Here is a 14,280-nt window from a genome sequence, read left to right as displayed (position 1 = left end):
CTCAAATGCTTTATACTCAACATGCATTTAGTATTTATTTATCATCTTCAAGGACACATATTTCATTCCTCAAATTTCTCAAACTAGAAAATATAGAAGAGAATATAATAGCCTATATTACATGCAGCTCCAAAAATAATTTAAAAAATTTCAGACGGGGTGCATATTTCTATCCAAGTCTTATCTTTCCATTATTATCTTTTTAATGTTTTAAACAGAATTTTAAAATTTAAATTAAAAGAAGCAAATTGTGGCAAGGTTTTATTTTCAATGTTTCAGATGCTTTTCAATTTTTCTCTTCAGTTGTATTTTTTTATTATAATGGATGACATCAAAAGATGTATGCTTGAAAAGTGTATTCTTTTGGAAAGCCCTAAAATATATTTTAAATTAGAAAAATTGAAGCCTGTTGTAAATAGCAATGAGTAGTACTGATTGTTTTACCTTTGACAGAGTGGAAAATTTAAAGGTTGGTTTGTCCTATTTTGTTAATACAATAAAATTTTACAGTGTTGTTCTGGGCTTAGATGTATGTTCTTTAGTGTTTATTACCCCTGAGTTACAGTAAAATTTCTTTGGTCTTATGCCTGGTTCTATATTATATGGAATACAAATGGCAAAACTAACAAGAAGGAAAAACAAATGAATGTAAATTTTGCAATATTTTTTGGTATCTTTTCTATACTGTTCCTAAGAACTTTGTTTTATAATATGTAACAATGATGGAACGCAGAGACCAGATTTTTTTTCATTTAACACTGGTTATAGCTTCCCCAGACTTGTCCTAATAACGAAGCTATGAAGGATATGACAAGAATGGTGATATTAAATTTCTCTAGACTAACAGTAAATTTTTCCATCCTGATGTCAAGAATGTTGAGCATCTGGAATCTGCAGGCAGTGTATGGTTCACTACGGGAACACTTGCATCTAATTCTTAGCCATTTATTTTTCTCCTAGGATCTACTGTCCTTTGTAGAATATTACAATAATACGGAAATAATTTTTCAAAACTGGGAAAAATTGTTTCTTCTTGATTCTGATTAAAAAAAAACTTTATTTTGAAAAAGGGTATTATATTTGGAGCATTGATTTACTTTTTCTAATATCAAATTTAATTTCTTAAGATTTATTAGGTCAAATTATATTATTTTAAGTTTAATGAATAGAAATGAATGACATTTAATGACTATGAAAGAAATACTATCCTTAAAAATGCTTAATAACCTGCGTAATACTTTTCTTTGTGTTAGCTATTAAATATTTCAGTACTTATGGTTTGTTTCTAGCTAGCATTGTATTCATATAGAATATGATAGAATGTTATTCAAAATATGGATTTCAGAAAAGTTGCCTTCACAAAGAGTTTTCCAGGACAACAGATATAATTTTCTCATTGGCCTTCATTATAAAATTTACCCTGGGTATCCTTGATAATTCAATGAACATAAGATTTCAAGTATAGTAACATTCCCTGAAGAGGTATGAGATACATTATACCCACATCTTTTCATCCTCTGTGACTCATCTGTCTCCTTCCATAAATTTTATATGGGGATCCTCTTAATATGATGGAGGCCTTCCACTCTATCTTTTGCCATTTCATGGATATCAATAGATCTTATTGGCTGACAATCAGTTAAATGCCACTCTCAATATATGACCTTCCATCTCCCTCTTTCATTTAGATGTCAATTTAATTTTGCTTATGTCTATGTACTTCCTGTCATGTAACTGCTCATTGACTTTTAATTGATTCACAATTTTCATCCTTTATGACCTGTCACATTCCATGAGAGCCATATAGCATCACTACAGGAATATTGAGGTTAAAAAGATAGCCCTTTATCTAGCAGACAAGCTTGGATTTACTAAAATCATTGGACAGGTATCTATTGTAATATGTCCTGCTGTCTTCCTTGAGCTTTCTGGTTAAATTTGAATTCAGGTCTTTTCATCTCTAGGTAGGGCTCTCTTTGCACTGAATCACCTCGCTGCCCTTTCATATGAGTTGCACTCATATGAAAACAGGAATATTTGTAGAACTTCAGCAATTAGGAAATTATGCTTTTAATTGAACTCTGCAGGGAGCATCCTTTATGATATTGGTATCCTTTTATATTTCCTTTATGTTAATAACTATTCAACACATTTTATTATATAGAAATTTCTTGGTGTTTTACAAGTATTTTGGCGGGGAGAATTAAAAAGTGCAAAATTTTTCACTCTTAGTGAGTAAAATTAATTTTGATATAAGTAATGTAATTTACTTCTTAATAAAGTATGGTTTTTTGGAAGATGAATAGTATGAAGTCATTGGTTGGCTTGTTTTTGCATTCTGTGTGCAGTCCCAGGTTGTGTGCTGGTGGTAGGATAAACTGAGACATTTTCACACACTTTCAATCATGAATTAAAATCTCATTATGTAGCAAAGTGTTCTCTGACGGTATGTCCAGTTTTATTTGGTAAACATTTCTCTATTTGTTTTCATAAGTGCTTTATACTTTGGAGATATTGATGTGTAATACTTAAATCTGCCTCTTTCCTTCTGTCTGTTATTTGAATAGCTTTGTTATCCTTTTATTGAGCTATTTTAAAAATTTCAAACATGAAACTAAACCTCTAATTAAGAAACTATATAGAATCTGAGTTGTAAAGCAGGTAATTGGGATAAAGCTTGGCGCTCTTAGTAACTCAGGTTTTATCACTCCTTGTAAGATTAGTAAACTGGCAAGATACATGATTTCAAAAGCATTTATTAAACATCTATTATGTCTCAGACATTGTGGTAAGCACTGGATATATATGAGACAATCTCTGCTCTTAAGAAGGTTACATTTTCCTTCTAATTCAGGTTATGGTGATTATAATGTACTGACCTACAGATCATTCTCCCTTCTTTTTATAAAGGAGGTCAGTCACCTGGCTCGCACTTGTCCTTTCTTTGCAGCTCTTCCCTTTACATTAGGGCCTTCAGTGTCTACTTACAAGTGCCTTCAAACTCTTCAAATTTCTCATTCCTTAGGTTCCCTAAATCCCATGGCCTTCCTTCCACCTCATTCACAAATGAAGGTGGGCTCACCTAACTTAATACTATTTCTCTCCCTCATCCCCTCCTCAGTGTTCTACTTTTCTAATTAAGAAACCCTGATATTATGCTATCCAAACATGAGCTCCTGCTGGTGATAGGTGAGATTTAAATTTGGGTCTTCCTGATTTTCAGGCCTGACACCTAATTGCCTTACGTTCTAATGATGCAATATCTGAGAAAAAAAGTGAAATCCTACCAGTTTTGGTTTTTTATTGAGGTAATTATATAGAGCCATATGGAAAATTATCAGGTGAATGAAAACTAGAAACCTTTATATCTAGAACATAAACACTTACCTTTTAGGTGACTAAATCACATCTCCTTAGTATTACTTGCCTCTTGTTAAGTTTTCTTTTTGGTATGTTGCCAAATAGAAGAGGATAATAATCAGATTATATAGTGTCTGGCATTTGCACAGTGACAAAACTGAGCCTCTGAATTATCTATAGCAATATCTGATAAGCTTTTTCACTAATTTTGTGTTTAAATTCTTAAACATTCAGAATACTGAATAAACATTAGAAAATCTGAATCTTGTCAAAATGTCATATTCTTAAAGATAAAACAGAAGAACTTAGACTTCTTAGAGTATATAATCATCAGTAAAACAATGCTTTTTTTGTAGTAACAATTTTAGACAATTGAATCATGTATTCTTTTTTTAATAAGAATTTTTGTTATTATTTTTTGAGGCAATTAGGGTTAAGAGAATTGTCCAGGCTCATATAACTAGCAAGTTTTAAGTGACTGAGGTCAGATTTGAACTCAGGTCCTCTTGACTCAAGACCAGTGCTCTACCCAGTGCTCCCAAATCTAGCTGCCCCCAAGTCATGTATTTTTATCACAAGTATTTAATAATTATTAGTAAGAAATAACCAGTAAGTTAGATTAGTAGATGAAATACTTCTACTATTGTCATAGTAGGTTATAGTATGCATTGTATTTCAACAGTTTTATGCTTAAAAGATATTCTAAGGGCTAACACTGGATGAAATTAAAAGTAGTCTATAATTCTCTCATGAGTTTTGTGATGTATTCTTTCTACAATTTTATAGTCTGCAATATATTGGGCAGTTAAAACAACAAACCACTTTTAACTTGAAATTGAAACACTCTCGGAATAAGGCCTAGGATCTTGCCATAAAACAAAGGTCAAAATTTGTCATTTGAATTGGAATCTCCCCCATCTTGGACTGAACTGGGGTGGTGTTGCCGAAAGTTACATTTTTGTGATACTATTTAGGTAGAATTGACACTATGGCATCTAACTACATGTACATGTAGTTAATGAGGAGGCGTAAAAAGTGATTTAGATTTTAAATTTAGGCAGTTAAGACAAAAATGAACAGAAATAGGGAAGTAGAGCAAGATGGAGTTCAATTTTTGAAATGTTTTATTTGAGGTGCTGACTAGATATTTAATGGAGATAAAAGAATCTCTAGAGTAGCTAAGATAAGGCAGATATTAGAGTTTTGGCATATTTGATATCTAGAGGATAGGATGAGGACATAGCCAGAAAAGACAAGAAAAATCTAACAAAGAAAACCTAAGGGAAGAGAATCAAGACAGATTAGATAATTAACAGGGTTAGGTAACAAAAAGATCAAGAAAGATGAAGAGTGAGAATTAATTGAAAAGATACTGAGCTTTGAGTAAGCAATTTCAGTACAGCAAAGGGCTGGGTTGTAAACTGGGGGTGAGATGCAGCCATAAGAACAGTAATGCAAAATCCTTGTTGAAATATCTGTGCTGTGATTTCAGAATAATTAGGAAGCAAAATCAGGTCCAACTATTACCTTTAGTGTTGAGGTACATTCCAAAAAAATCTTATCATTTCCAGATTTTCTTCTCTCTAATCTGTTTTACATACTACTTTCATTGGAATCTTCTTATACTTCATTTTTCTTTTAAACTCTTCCCAATAGCAAGCATTTATTTTCTGTCCTCTCCTCCAAAGTGAACCCCCCATTTCTAACAAATATGAAATTATATTAAATAAATTTTCATATTGACCATATCTAAAGATGTACAATTCATTCTGCTTCTAGAGTTCATCATTTCTCTGTCAAGTGATCCTCAGTCTTCTAGAATCATGATTGGTCATCATATTGATCAGAGTTCTAATGACTTTCAAAAATAATTGATTTACAATAGTGGTGTTATTAGTTAAAATTAGGTTTTTTTCCTGCTTATTTCATTCTTCTGTTGATAAAAGTCTTTTCAGATTCTCTGAAATTTCCCCTTTCATCATTTATTATAACATTAGAATATCACTTTTTCATATACCATAATTTATTCAGCTATTTCTCACTTGATGGGGACTCCCTGAGTTACCCATTCTTTATTACTGCTATTACAAAAAAAAAAAAAAAAAAAAAAAAAGAGCTGTTATATTTACTTTTTAAATATAGATCCTTTTCTTCTTTCTTTGATAGACCTTTCATAATTTGACTATAATTTGCCTTTCTAGACATATTTCATGTCACTTGCCCACTACATAAAGGACTAGTACAAATATTTTTACATATGTGGGTTCTTTTCCCTTTTTCATGATTTCTTTGGGATACAGGCCCAGTAGAGACACTGTTGGATCAAAAGTTGTGCATCGTTTGCTCTTTGGGCATAGTTCCAAATTGTTCTCCAGAACAGTTGGATCATTTCATAACTCTACCAACAATACATTAGTGAAGGACATCTATTCTAATTAGGGAACAAAAGACACAGGAGGGTTGCCAGGGGAGCAGTGTTTTACAGAGAAATCAGAGATAATGGTAATTGGGGTTATGGAGCAATTGATTGGAATAATAGGAATTTCTACTATTTTAGGAATAGTAGTGTTGATTTGTTCTCAGAACTAGAATGGACATTTGTAGTTCTGGATCTGGGCAAGATAAGACAAAGGTTTCTGGGGAGTAGGACTCCAAGTTCTGGGGAGGAGTTCATTCTTTTTATTACAGTTATGTGTATGCCTGTCTTACCTTCCTCAAGAGAATTGTTATTCCCTTATCCCTAGAGATTGCAATTTTATATTGATTGCCCCTGCTGTGATAGTCCAAAAACCTTCTTTTTGTTTTGGGGACTGAATCCCCCTATTTTGGGAGGATTAAATAATAGTAGCCTTTCATTTTTCAAAATATATGCAAAGATAGTTTTCATCATTCACCCTTGCAAAACATTGTATTCCATATTTTTCTCCCTCCTTCTCCCCATTCCCCCTTTCCTGGACAGCAAGTAATCCAATTGGTTTTTTCTCCTCCTCCTCCTCCTCCTCCTCCTCCTCCTCTTCCTTCTCCTTCTCCCCTCCTGTCCCCCCCCCCCCCCCCCCCCCCCCCATCCATCAGAATTGATCATCATATAATCTTGCTGTTGCTATGTACATTAATCTCCTGGTTCTGCTCATTTCACTTAGTATTATCTCTCCAGGCCTTTCTAAAATCATCCTTCTGATCTTTTCTTATAAAGCAATAATATTCCATAACATTGATATACTATGGTATATTATATATGGTGTGTGTGGGGAGGGAAGGGGTGGTATATGGTAACTTATTCAGCCTTTCTTCAACTGATGGGCATCCACTCAGTTTCCAGTTCCTTACTACAAAAATAATCCCCTCTTTTTTGAATAAGTTATCTCTAATATTTGATAATCCCTTTCCTTTTCTAGAATCTTCCATGCAGAAAGTTTCTATCTCCAGTTCACCTTTGGGAAGGAAAAAAAAATCAGATGACTCTAATATGCTAGAGACTCTGTCTTCCCCCATCCCTATCCTTGATCAGGGACTTCACTTTTTACTTTATTAAGAAAACTGAAATCTTTTGACATAAAGTTGCTTTTTCTTCATTTTCTTTGTCTCAAAAATTGTCTTAATTCTCTATATATTTTAGAAATGAGGCCTTCATCAGGCCTTTAACCCTTAGATGTAATTTTCCCCTCAGTTTTCTGTTTCCCTTTTAAACTTGGCTGCATTGGTTTTGTTTGTACAAAAACTTTAAAATTTAATATAATCAAAATTATCTCATTTTGCATTTCATAATGTTCTCTAGTTCTTCTTTGGCCATAAAGTCCTTCCTTCTCCACAGATCTGACAAGTAGATTGTCTCTTGCTCTTCTAATTTGGCTATAGTACCGTCCTTTATGTCTAAATCATGAATCCATTTTGACCTTACTTTGGCATAAGGTTTTAAATGTTGGTCAGTGTCTACTTTCTGCCATAGTACTTTCCAATTTTCCCAGCAATTTTTGTCAAATAATGAATTCTTCTCGGAATTTTTGAGTTTATTAAACACTAGTTTACTATGCTCATTGATTATTGTTCCACATATATTCTTAATCCCATCTCCTGTTTTCTTCAGCCAATTGTTACCTCATTCATCCCCTCTCAGTTTTTTAGGACTTTATTCTCTCTTATTATTAGAATACACATTTAAACATATCTGAATCTTTTGTGTTCTTAAAAAAACCTTCACTGGACCCTTAAACCACTGTTTTATATTCCTCTTTTTTTCCTCAGCCAAATTTCCTGAAAAAGCTGTCTTCGCTTGCTGCCTTTACTTCTTCTTTCACTTCTCTCCACTGCCCTTTCTTTTACTTGCTTCTTAGCTCTTTGCAATATGTGCTTTACTTTCATTCCTCAACTGAGACTGTTCCCTCCAGAGTAATCAGTGATTTTACTTGCCAAATCTTACTTTTATCAGTCCTTATTCCTTTCAGCCTATCTGCTGCATTTAATACTATTATTTTTACTTTTTTCAATTCTTTCTCCTCTTTGAATTTTTATGTTTTTTTCCTGGTACACCTTCTATGCATTTGGCCATTCCTCCTGTTTTGCCTTATCTTCCATGTTATACTCTTTAACTGTGAGTTTTACCAAGATTCTTTTCTAGGGCCTTTTATCCCTCTGACCTCTTAAGAATCTCATTAGTTTCCATGGGTCTAATTGTGATCTTTTTGGAGATGACTGAAAGACGTGTGTGTGTGTGTGTGTATGTGTGTGTGTGTGACACACACACATTATGTACTTTGTCCATATTATATTCATATTATATTATATATATTATATATTATATTCATATATATTCATATATACACGTACACATAATGTGTATTTTATATATATTTATATAGTTATAGTATATAGGTATTTCATCTGTCTACTCTTCCCAATTTCTATTGAAGGTATCACCATCTTTCTAGTTTCCTAGTTTTGTAATCTAGTCATTATTAGTTCCATATTTGACTGACTACTCTCTTTAGTTGCTAAATCTTTACATCTGTAACATCTCTGAAATTGGATCTTCCCTCTATTTTTTAGTACTACCACCTTACTTCAAGCACTTATTATTTATTCTTCAACTAGATTCTTGCAATGAGACTTAAGTCTCTCACTTTTCTAGTTTAGCCTACATTCCACTGCCAAATTAATTCTCCTTAAACACAGATGTGACCATATGACTACCATACTCAACTCCATTGGCTTCCTTTTTTTTTGCTAGGATTAAATATAAAACCTAATACTATCCTAGATTGCTAGTCTCCTTATACATAACTTCCCTGCCCTTATTCTGGGATCTAGCTAAATTGGCCTCTCTTTCTTATACATGACATTCTCTCTCCTGCCCCAGTCTTTCTTACTGTCTGTCCCTCATGTTTTGAATGTATTTCCTCATTACTTCCACATTCTAGAGTCCTTCTAAGAGAGGGACATAACACGGCTTAAGTATCATCTTCTATACAAATCCTTTCTGAAACTGCCTAATTGTGTCATGCCTTCCCTTAGAAATTACTTCGTGTGTAACCATTTTGTATGTATTTGTATTAATTTACATTATATTGATGGTGTGTGAGTGTGTGTGTAGGGGCTTGTTTTCTGTTCCTTTAAAAGGTAGTTTTCTTGAGAGTAGGGGTTATTTCATTCTTTGTACCGTTCTTTGTGTCTCTAGAACCTAGCATGGACCCTGACAAATAGGAGCTTAGTAAATACTTATTGGTTGAGAATTTCAAACTTTTTCAGTGATTTGACCAGTTTTCCCAAACTTCACTACGAGCTCTTAACCTTCATATCTATGTTAATTCCTTTTAAGGTCTTCTAATTTGCTTATTAAAACAATCCTTCTTTGTCATTATCTGTTTAATGCATGTATCCATTTATATTAGATGAATAGTAGTTTGTTTCAATCAAGTTACTGTGAGCCAATAATTTAGTTTGAATTTATGATCTTTGGTATTTTATATCATGTAGAACTGTAGTGTTTTTGAGTTATAACTATCAGACGCTCTCTGTTTATGTACACACATGTATTTATATATAAAATTTTTGAAGTATAAGAGTCTAATTAGCATTCAAGATCCTTGTAGGAAATGAACATAAATCATCCAAGACAATTGGATAACAGAATGTTAATTTGAAGGAATCCCCTCCTTTTTTCTAGAATAGTATGTTTTTAAAACCAATGATAAAAGAAAACTTGATTAAGTCAGTCTTTGAATTTCAGCAATTAATTTCTAATTTTTCACTTTCTTTTCAATACTACTTTGAAATATTACAGATTAATGGAATATTTTAATCATATTTTATAGAATTTATATATATATATAATCATTAATCCATAATTTACCATAATGTGCCTTCCTAGTTAAATATCTTGTAAAGCTGTCCTTGTGATGAACAGCAATATTTATTCAGACTAAAAATAAGAACTGTGCCCTGTATAAGTAGATCCCAAGAGGTTATTGGTGTTTTTGTAGACAGCAGCCCGAGAAAAAGGTATTTTGTCCTTTTTACCCCAAGTAATCCCACTGGAAAATTAAACATGTGCTATGAATTGATATCAACCTATGCCAGGTTACCTCCCTAAACAGGGCTCCTGCAGCACTGTTTCTACATTTCTTGGACAGCAGTATGATGGCCTCTGCATGATGGATAGTTTCTGCTACTGTGGAGCACTGTGCTGCTGTCTGTCCCCAGGAGACTTTCAGTGAGGCGTGCCACCAATAACTAGGGGCAGCAGCTCCTTTAACTCTTTCAGGAGATATTGGCTGCATTTTTGCAAGCTTGAATATCGGAGTCAAATTTAAACACAATTTGTTTATAATGGTGAGCCAACTCTTACAATGGTGAGCCATGTATTTTTTTCCTTTTGGAACTTTATTTTGGACTTTAGATAAGACTGATGTTTTTAAAAGCAGTGTATTAGCAAGAACTGTTTAGGCAAACCACAAGCTCTTTTTAATAGATAGACCTTTCCATTTTCTGTTCTTTTAAGGAAGTTTTTCCTATTCATGACTCATTTTGCTCTTTGGCTAACATTAAGGGAAATGTAATAGTGATTAAGAAAAAGAATGTATGCTTTTTTTCTTTTTAATTCTTTGAAAATCTTTACACATTTTCTCTATAAGGTTACATAAACAGAAATGGTTAGAGAAATTTGACAGTTCTGATAAGGGTAAAAACTATTGCATTTTTACAGGCTTCTTAGGAACTTAAAACAGAATGCTTACTCTGCTTCTTTAGACAAATGTTTTGCTTGATGGCTCAGACTTCTTATCCAGTTAGAATGACATGCCTCAGGCAGCCAGTTACACAGACCTGTGAAGTAAAATTAATGAGATCACCCTTAGATTACACTTTGTGTTTTATTTTCACTTTATAGGTCTGTATGAGCTGCTGACTGCACTGCCAGCCCAGCTGCAGCCACATGTGGACAGCCAGGAAGACCTAACCTTCCTCTGGGATATGTTTGGTGAAAAAAGCCTTCATTCACTGGTGAAGGTAAACCACACTGAAGTCAGATTCTCTTTGAGAAGAGCATATGGAAAAATGTTTTGAGCGCCATCTAGTAAACCAGCGATCAGATTGTTGCTCCTTGAAAACAAAACAGCCTTGTTTCAACTCACCGAGTTTCTGACAGGGGTGGAAGTTGTTAAAGATTCCACTAAAAATACATAGATGATTTCACTTAATAGTGATGTTCTGGCAGTGTATACTAATGCAGCAAACATATGTTTGCCTTTGTTTAGAAAAAGAGTATGAAATAGCAGGAAATTTTAGACTTCTTTATGGTCAACATTCAGGAGCTGGAGTTTAGCTTAAATAAATAAATGTTCACAGCAAAAATTAGAAGGAATATATTTTCTGAGGTCAAGTATGGCAACAGTTCTGTAGCCACATTAATTTAAAATAATTTCCTTTAACAAAATCAACTGAAATTCTAGTAAGGTCTTTCTTTTACTGGCATTCCTCCACTGAAAATGGTATTTTGTATAAAACATATTGCAGTTAATATGAATAAAATCAGTTTGGGAGATGATTTCATTGAAGTGTTTTTGCCATGAAAATGATCGGGAACCAGAAATCAAATCTTGACACAGAAGTATGCAAAGCAATCCTGGTAATGGTCAAACTGCTTAAAATAGTAAAAGGAAACCAAGTAGCTTACTGGAAAATGTACTACCCATGCTTCTGGAAATATCAATTGAGTTTTCTCAGAGAGTTTTAACTCAAGCTGAAGGCAAATTTAGAGGTCTCCGTTGATTTTGTAGGAGGTGTAGTAATCCATGCCACAGAAATACCCGAACCTATACATAATTCAGCAAAATTTGTTATGGTTGTCAATTGATAGAAGAAGTTTAGAATTTGAAAATAGCACTTGAAAATGAATAACCTCAGAAAATGAATAACTTCACTATCCATCTGTGATAGAATTCTCACCACAGTTTTTTTGTGTTTTGTAAATTGAAAAATTTTTGTTTTTGTCTTTCAAGCAGTGGCAATTTGCACGGAGACTAAATAATGCTTAAACCTTTAATATGTAAAATGCTTTAATGGCAAGATGTGTGTGTGTGTGTGTGTGTGTGTGTGTGTGTGTGTGTGTGTGTGTATCAGTTTCATTATTTCAGAACATTAAAAACAAGAAAATTACTGTAGGGAAGAGATTTTTAGATTGTGGTAGCTATTAAAATATATTATTAAAAAGTGAAACTTTTGGTCAGTAATTGTCTTAGTTTACATTAGTCTTACTGGTCCAAGCCAGAGAAATTAGAATAGGAAAACATTAATCTTTTTATAAGTTTTATAAGGAAAACATTAGTGGATTATATAGTGCCAAAAAAACTTTTTTTGGGGGTCTAGATTCATGGTATCATTGGTATAAATCATTGCCAGTGTGAAAACTCCTAATGATGCAGATCACAAGTAACCTACAAGTTATAGTCTGAGCAAATGGCCTGGGACACTGAGGTTCAGTGACCTTTCCATCGTCAGATAATTACTGAGGAGGATGCTGGATGACAATTCAACCCTTTTTAGTTTCAATTCCCATCCTTTATTCATGATACCATTCTGCTTCTTTATTTAAAAACCAACAAAAATACATTAAATATTGAATTAAAAAAATTGCAGTTATAGTGAAGGCAGCACAACAAATCTGGAAAATGTAGCTGTTTTAAATAGAAACTAGCTTATTTGCTTTCAAATAGAGTTTCTTGCTATGTTAAATAAAGACATATACCATCTTTTAATAGTATTTTCTTCTACTTCTATCAGATACAGTCTGAATATCTTTTATCTGGTCTATTTATTAAATTACACAAAGCAAAGAAGTAATGTCTGCAAAAAAGGAGCTTTTAGCTGGTTCTAGCTTCAGATTATTGGAACAAGCTACAGGTTGCCAAAATGTGTGCTGTCAAGGATCCTATTTTAATACTGGATGATAACATACATTTCATAATATATTTCAACACAATAAAATATATTTTATTCAAAAAGTTACCTTTGGAATCAGTTAACATCTTTTTTTGGAACTCATGCCTGTGTTGGTAGGTGAAGATATTGATTTAGAAATTAGAAGTGATCCAGTTCAAGATTTTTGTTCCATCCTGACATTTTCATGACTTAATCTTAATTTGAATATGTGAAAATATTATTAAACTACTACAAAATAATTCTCATATAGTGGTAAATTTTTAACTTTTCGTGATTTATCTAAAAATTTATCTTAAAAATGTTATTCATCAAATCCTTAGTTATCAGGAAGAGGCATAGATAGCCAGTTATTTCACAACTGATATGCTGCTTTAAGATGTTCTCAGCTGTGCTAATACAATAAATAAGCTTATTGAAGTAATGCTTGGATATTAGTTTGATTTTGTTTATATAGGGGTACCTCAGCATTTATCTGCTTTGAAACTCGTCAAATTCCTTCTCAGGGAAGGAGAATGGTGTGTAGGACTGTCAGATTGGAGCCCACAATTCTGAGCTTGTGTTCCTGAGGACAAGGTAGCTGCAGCATATGGTCTCCTGTCTCCCAAAACAGTAGTGCTGGAAGGGGCAGGGAGCAGCTGGTGTGCTCTGTAGGAGGAGAAGCAGCAGGGGCAGTAGTGCGAGCCCAGGTGACCATGGTGGTAGTGGTGGTAGAGGCCCTTGGGCTCAGGGTAGCCCTGAGTTCTGGGTTACAGAAGGCGGGGGCATCATAGCTTCTGCCTCCACCACCAACCTCTTCCTCCTTCTTCCTTTTCTTCAGTGCCAAGGAAGCTTGGAAGGAATGAGGTGTGAGGGAAGAGTTTAAAGGTTGGGGTTCCTTTTCCAAAAGTAAGTTGGGTCAGGAATGAAAGAGTCCAACTGGGCTGGCCTGGTTTATTTCTGTGCATTTGGTAGCTCCACTTGCCTCTTCATGGGAATTGGGTGGGGAGGGATGGTTAGGCTGTGGATTGGAGATGTACTCCTAATAGGAAAAATAAGTTTGCTACTTTTTGACATGTCTTCTCCCTCTACCCCCAACTAATGACTACTGTAGCATTATTTAGTAGCAGGAGTGTTTGACTAGGAATCAGAAGGATCTGGATTCAAATCCTGCCTCTCACACTGAAATTGAACTATGGACAAATTATTTAATCTATATCAGCCTCAGTTTATTCATCTCTAAAATGACGATAAAGTAGCTCTTACCTAACAGGGGTTTTGTAATGATTAAATTAGACACTGTTTTCAAAGTGGTTTGAAAATTTTAAAGCCCTACATAAATGTTAGTTGCTATTGTTATTAGCAACCTTTGAAACACAGATACCATAGACAAAATTTCACCTTGTAAATTAGTAATTGAAGAAGGTTCAGGAAGTCTCCTTACTACTGGAGGAAGGATTGGGGTGAGGAGAGGGAGGGGGGAAAAAGTATTTAAAAAAATAACATAGTTTG

The 14,280-nt window shown here is 33.8% G+C and overlaps 1 protein-coding gene across 2 annotated transcripts in view; it reads left to right on the top strand.

Annotated features, from left to right (window-relative positions):
• MPP7 (MAGUK p55 scaffold protein 7) overlaps positions 1–14,280 on the top strand; it is a 230,004-nt gene that overhangs the window by 73,637 nt on the left and 142,087 nt on the right. Inside the window, exon 3 of one of the 2 annotated variants that reach the window (XM_052000274.1) lies at positions 10,742–10,860. The exons of the other annotated variant lie outside the window; for it this stretch is intronic. Coding sequence (XP_051856234.1) covers positions 10,742–10,860 — 119 coding nt within the window. The remainder of the gene's footprint in view (positions 1–10,741; positions 10,861–14,280) is intronic. 2 annotated transcript variants of the gene reach the window in all.

This window comes from Antechinus flavipes, chromosome 5 (genome assembly GCF_016432865.1).
Source record: "Antechinus flavipes isolate AdamAnt ecotype Samford, QLD, Australia chromosome 5, AdamAnt_v2, whole genome shotgun sequence".
NCBI lineage: Eukaryota > Metazoa > Chordata > Mammalia > Dasyuromorphia > Dasyuridae > Antechinus > Antechinus flavipes.
Note: the sequence above shows the minus strand (reverse complement) of the source record. Positions and strands in the feature narration are given on the sequence as shown.